Below are 6948 nucleotides of genomic sequence, written 5' to 3'. Positions count from 1 at the left end.
ATAAAACATGTTAAGAGTACTGAAAGCAGAACCATGAGGTTGGACAGCAAGCGTCTTACCACAAAGCCACGCCTGCGCCTATATATATTTGAGTATGATATATTTGATTAGTTCCAAAACAAACAATTTAATTTTTCACGTTATAAAGTTTGAAACGACTTCAGAATATTTCCATCCTGAATATTTTCCATCCTGAATATTTCCATTCTGAATATTTTCCCGAAGTACCTACGGCACATTTCCTCTAATGAGGCTTAAACACACAGATTGTAGTTACAAGAAAACTATTTTATATTTTATGATATTTTGTTTTTCTCTTACACAGTCCATAACTTATCGTTTAGTAGCCATTCAAATGACGTTATAAGAAGGCGATTTCATGTTTTCTACTGATTTATTGAACGTTATTTCTCACATATGGGCATATATCATGGTTTTAGTATTCAGTAGATCAGTTCAATCATAATAACATAAAGAAGAATGACATATAATCTACACGAAATATAAATGAAAAAATAAAGCAAATTAACCTCTCTTTAGTATAAATAAAACTGTTTAGATTGACACTTAACGATGGTTATTTAAGGCCAGGAAGTACACACAAACACACACATGGACCCCCCCCCCACACATATATATGTATGTATGTATATGTGTATAAATTGAGAAAAAGAAACTGGTTTCATAATATTGCATTGGATAAAAGTGACAACAAATTTACATATGTGTGTTCTAAATATTCTCGTTTTATTTTTTTCCATGCAAACATTGCATGTTGCTTGTGTTGAACGAATTGAAGTAAAAGAACACATTGGACAAATATTAATTAGTTGAAACTAATTGCACATTAATCAAAGTAAAAAATATATATATAGTTCGGACGTTAAACAAGACTTTTGTGAAGAAACTTACGGACGGCCTGTTTTGTGCTTCTTTGTGTGAATCTGTAGATAAGCTTGAATACAATAGCAACGCACATCTCTCCACCTTTATACATACATATTTCTAAGACATTCTAGCTTTGGCACAAGGTTTGAAATTTTGAATGTAGGGAAGTATCAATTACTTTCAATTCCACTACTTGATTGAGATAATATTTTATTGATTTCCGAATCATGAAAGTTCAGCTCGACGTTAGGTGAACTCATAACGTATAGACCTGGATGAAAAGCTACTAATTGTGTAATTCTACGCGTTAACGATTCTGCCAATCAGCAACATTAATATTGATAACGGTTTCAAATTTTTGAAACTGTGTTAACAATTCTTTGAAGGGATGTGAAGTCGATGGCACATGTCCAAGGGAAAAACTGCTATCTAGTATGTTGACCCCTAAAAGGATGAAAGTGTAAATCACGTAGCCTGAATTTGAAATGGGATCGAGAAGACGGACGAAATGTTGCTAAGCATTTCGTCCGACGTGCGAACTATTCTACCAGCTCGCTGTCTTCACCCGTTTAGAAATAGTGACAGTTATTTATTTAACTATGCGTTCTGTATTTGAATTAGTTTCCATACAAAGTGAGATTAGAAATTCTAAAACAAATAAATTTGTCAAACGTTCCATATCAAATTAATTATGCATGCCATCTAAATGATTAAATATGTCTTCAGATAATAATATACAACGTCCCATACTACATATGTAATCATCTTTATTGTTCCAAAACATCTGTTACACCAGATTATACGATCTCAGATAATAATTTAATTGGTTAGTACAACACTAAACATTTAGTTCAAGAAAAATGCCCAGGAAGAGTTGTTCCTTATTTATATCTTTTCTCCTTTTTGGTAAGGTATATTATGCTTTTATGCCCCTGCCTGTTCTAAGATACCCGTATTTGAAGACGAAATATGTTCTACACTATCTCTCCATCTATCTGTTCGTCTGTCTGTAGTTTGTGTGTATATCTGCCTGTCTATCTACCAAGCTCTGTTTTTCTCCCAAACCACCTATTATGTATGCATGTGTGTGTATGTATGTATGTATGTATGTATGTATGTATGTATGTATGTATGTATGTGTGTATGCATGCATGCATGCATGTATGTATGTACGTATGTATGTATGCATGTATTTATATATCTATCTATCTATCTATCTATCTACACCTATTTTCTTGTATCTCTGTATCTGCCGCTCAGTAAATCTATATCCTCTACTCACGAATGCTAACTCTAGATGCGTAACTGTTAAAGCATTGGGCTCCAAACAACTACGTATCGTCTCCCCTAAGCTCTCCATTGTATATCAAGAATGTGTATTCAGAATTATTGATAGGATAGGTAGCATGCACATAGAAGGCAGTTATGTTCTGAAACTCATATTACACGTCTTAATCTTTACATAGCCATTTACCCAAAATACGGAAATTTGAGAATAGAGCGAGATGAACGATGTGATTGCAGATTACATAGCGAAAGCACAAGTTCTCTACTGGATTTGTCGCAAATTTTACAGACGACAAGTGGAAAATTACAATTGCCGAGTGCTATACAAGGAATACAAAAAGGACCATGCGGCATCATACACGATTATGAGAAAACAACTTAGTCACATGATTTGGCCCAAGGTGGGAAAGAAGGCGGATACATCATGAAACAGAAGTGCATAATGATGAACGGTCAATAACAATAGCCGATTGTCTGATTGGAGCGTTGATATATGATGTAGATTCTTCTATTTGTTACAGTCATTTGACTGTGGCCAAGCTGCAGCACCACCTCTAGTCGAGCAATTTGATCACAATATTTACTCTTTGTAAGACCATTACTTATAGATACTATAGAAATTCAACATTCATTTTAATAGATTTCGAACACGCTTGATTGCACTTCGTTGGGCGTATTAGTTAAAAAAAAAGTCTATTTATCACTTCTTTGTTTTGGTTCTTCCATCTCCTCGATCAGTCACCACTACAGGCGACAAGTCATCTGCAAATTACGTCAGATTTTGCAACCACGTACTAAATGCTTCTAGCTTCCACAATGCTCAATTTTGCTTATCACTTATCCCCTAGATCATTTATCTCTACAGGAATGCAGACTGCGTCCCATCCATTGTGTTTCAAAGTTCAACTGAATGAAGCTATTTTCTGCATTTATCTCAGGGGAAAAAAAAAAAAAACCTACGAAGTGGTTCGCTTTCCAGGCAACCCTCAGAACCAACATCGTTACGTACTTCGTTTATTGCATCATATAGCCAATGTTTTGGTGGTAAAAAATGGATATTTGTCATGGTGGCCTTCAGGGAACTCTTAGAACCTCTCTCATTTCCCATCAATCGTATCTCTTAAAGCGACTGATGTGCAGCGTTCACTTTGCGTACGAATGTTTATCTTTCTAATTTCTCGTTCTTGTATTCTTTCGCTTTGTTTAATTACGAGGAAAATAAATTGTTTCGATTTTTAAGACGGAAAAGTTCAATATAATTCTTCTTTTTATTGAATATTCAGGTATTGCATTGACAGAGTTTTGTACTGATAGGGCTAGTAAATATTGCAGATGGACGAACAAAATGTTTCCCTATGCCCGAAATGATGAGGAATACTGCAAGTAAGGAACATTATAAAGTTTTTTGGGGACTCCTCTTCCACCTCTTACACTTCCAACTCTTTTTCTTCTTGCTCCTGTTCCTCCTGCTCGTACTACTACTACTACTACTACTACTACTACTACTACTACTACTACTACTACTACTACTACTACAGTCACCATTCCTGAAATTGTTTAAAGGACGAAAGTGAAAGTGGACCTCAGCGGAATTTAACCTCAGAACGTAGTGGCAGATGAAATATTGCTAAGCGTTTCGGCCAGCGTTCTAACGATTCTGCTACATCGCCGCCTGCATAACACACATAACTGACACTGGCATCATTTGATCCCAGACCGTTGTAACTATGTGTGTGCGCGCGTTAAATTAAGTACCAGTCGCGTACTAAGGTCGATGGAGGGTGAAAGTTAAGTAGAAAACAATAAAAGTGGAGGCAGACATGGAAACCCAACGTAAACGAACATACACACAGACACAAACACATACATACACACATATACTCATATAAGTACGGTAAAAAGTAACCCTTTGTTTTGCAAGCAAACTATTCCAATGCTCTTTTATTTTGTCTTGCAGTCGTGTGAGAATGTGGATCAAGTGTTTCAAAGGCGTATCCGATTATTGTATTCTGTTATTCGAAACTGTGATGAAACTGATGTGTGAGAGTAAGTTTTATGCCATTTTGTATTTCACATATTTTCCGAAAGCGAATGTCAACTAAACAAATTAAATTTGGTAAGATTATAAATATTTCCAGTTTACATTAAGAGCTAAAACTGGTTATGCATTTACGATAAACAAGGATTTGAAGCGATTATTGTAGTGAATTATAGCCGATATTTTTCATACTTTCACGCTGAAACTACCATTTCAAATAATACCAGAAATTTTTGTTATGTTCGGATAACTTAAAGATAAATCCCTTGTCCAAGGACTACAGTCAGTAATACTTCTGTGGATATAGGTGGGTGTGATTAATTTGAAATTGATGTGGAGATCGAATACATCCTGACAATACACAGACACAGACACACCCATACACACACACATACACACACACACACACACACACACACACACACACACACACACACACACACACATGCATAGATGACTTCCAGTAGCGACCAGTTCCGCACTCGTTTATAGAATGGAGTACAGATAATTTATATTATGTAAATTCTTGTCTTTGAAGATATAAACTTTTTGCCTAACTTCAGAATTCTGAATTAAAAAATAGTAACCTAGATCTTGTTCAAAGGTTCCTGTATTGGTACACTTATTATGACTATTAGCATTGTACCATTCAAGAAGTTTGGAGCATCCAAATCCGAGCAAAGCAAAGAGCTTTGGACTGTTGGGAAGCTCGAGTTGGTGATATAAAGCATTGTTTTAGCCGTAAAAATATGTCTACAAGATTACAAATATATTCATTTCTAATTCAAATTTTAAATAATTTTTTTTCCTGTGGATATCTTCAAAGCCTTATTTCTGGTGGTGTGCGTGGTGTGGGAAGGATAAGTATTTGCCATCCAGATATCTTTGATTGTTGCAATTGTGATTATTGCTTTTAATTTATGGTTTTGTTAGTCAAGGAATACTTTCAAAAAGATATGCACAGCCGATATGTAACTATTTGACCAGGTGTAACAAAGCTTTCTCCAGGCATAGGAGTGGCTGTGTGGTAAGTAGCTTGCTCACTTTGTCTCATGCGTCGTTTCTTGGTCTTTTGCTTCCAGAGAATGACGAGCTAAACTTTGGCCCCTTGGATAGGAGCAAAAGAATAAAAAGAAAGACGTCTGTGTAAGTCGTTTTTTATGCCCTTCGAGCTGGGTGGGAATTTATTGTGTATTTTCTTTTGTTCAGTAAAATTCTGCCTAGCTTTGGGGCAATTTCGTCTGCTTTTAGTGACTTGTAATTGTTGCTTGCCTTAGCGAGCAACGATATTGTGTTTCTCCTTCGTCGTTATTGGTGGGAGTGTTCCAGTCGCCACAACAACGGACTGAGAATATTTTTTTTTAACATTTTTTGTAGTAAAATTCTGTCTGGCGTTTTTTCGCCAACTAACTTGTACATTCTGGTGGGCGTATTTCACCACAAAAATTTATACACTGTGAAGTTTACCCTATGGAGATTACCTAACTGGAGCAAAATTCATTGTGGCATTTGGACTGGTTCTTTACGTTCCAATCCCATTACATGCAAGAAAATGTGAGATTGTTAAATGGAGGGTTTTACCGTCTTTCATAACTCTCCGCCCGCCGAAATTACTCGCTACAACTCACCACCTGAAACAAATAAAAGATATATGGTAAATGTTTTGAATTATATCTTTGTTGACACGATTGTCATCTGTTAAAGAGCGACCATTATTGTAATACTTCAATAAAATTATTTCCGTATATTTATCATTTATTGTAGTAACGCATTTCTTAACTTATTAATAATACACTTTGTCACTGCTATGCATTCTATGCTTTTCTTGTGATAGTGATTTAATATTGTCAATGCAATAGTTTTTGAATAAAACCAATTAATATACGATGTACAATTTCGATCACTCTTCTTTCATTACAGATTGAAATCATCCATTCGGTACCCATTGCGAATGCCGTGGACCAATTAATCAATGAATAGGAATATAGATGTGACACCAGAAATTATCTGAAAAGGAGAAGGAATGTTGATGTAAATAAATGTATTTATGCACATCGTAACGTATGGTTGTTTTTATTATTTGTAGATCATTGAACGAAGGACCTATATCCAAAATCAGATGATAAACAAGCTGCACTACATAATACAATGTGCCTTTATTTCTGCCCATCCTACATGCAGAAAGATAAGCATACAGCCAGAAGAACACGTGCCACTCACCCCGTTCTTGTTTCTCTAATCAGTTGTATGTTGGGGAGAGGAATGGCAATAGATAAATATACAAATAAGAGAATGACCCTTTAAGTATAAGAACCAAGCTGATTGACATCCATATCGACTGAAAATAAGTACACTATTTCTGCCACCAATTCTGGTAACAGCAACAAAGTCACTCAAAATCGAAACAGCAATACACTCATAAGTGAAAAAAGAGCAAATATATACACCCAGCTGACGAAGTACTGTAGAAAGACACTCTTCTCTTCGACCAAGCTGTCATCGTCTTTCTAAGATCTACAGTAAAAAAATATATATATATTTGGTTTAGGACAAAGGGGCTGATTTCAAGCTTTCTGAATTAGTTGAAGCTTGGTGAGTAAAGAGAGAAGGAGCAAGGCTCCTAGATGACGCAGTGATCGGTTGAAAGATGGGCGTCTTTATTTTGTACGCTTGACGGTCAGAGAAACCCAGGATCTGTTGAGTTGTTTTGTTACACATATATATATATATATATA

General features: G+C 35.6%; 1 protein-coding gene and 1 long non-coding RNA gene across 3 annotated transcripts in view; one reads left to right on the top strand and one right to left on the bottom strand.

The window, feature by feature from the left end:
• Positions 1-1559, bottom strand: part of LOC128249861 (uncharacterized) — a 24664-nt gene extending 23105 nt beyond the window's left edge. For both annotated transcript variants that reach the window (XR_008265983.1, XR_008265980.1), the window contains exon 1: positions 913-1559. This is a non-coding gene — a long non-coding RNA (uncharacterized LOC128249861). The remainder of the gene's footprint in view (positions 1-912) is intronic.
• Positions 1560-1678: 119 nt separating this feature from the next.
• On the top strand, positions 1679-6273 carry LOC128249859 (uncharacterized). The gene is made up of 5 exons (XM_052974402.1): positions 1679-1794; positions 3459-3558; positions 4133-4221; positions 5296-5359; positions 6134-6273. The coding sequence occupies exons 1-5, from the start codon at positions 1749-1751 to the stop codon at positions 6180-6182; spliced, it is 348 nt and encodes a 115-aa protein (XP_052830362.1). The 5' UTR covers positions 1679-1748; the 3' UTR covers positions 6183-6273.
• The last annotated feature ends 675 nt before the right edge of the window (positions 6274-6948 follow it).

The sequence above is a fragment of the Octopus bimaculoides genome, chromosome 18 (genome assembly GCF_001194135.2).
Source record: "Octopus bimaculoides isolate UCB-OBI-ISO-001 chromosome 18, ASM119413v2, whole genome shotgun sequence".
In the NCBI taxonomy this organism is placed as follows: Eukaryota; Metazoa; Mollusca; class Cephalopoda; order Octopoda; family Octopodidae; genus Octopus; species Octopus bimaculoides.
Note: the sequence above shows the minus strand (reverse complement) of the source record. Positions and strands in the feature narration are given on the sequence as shown.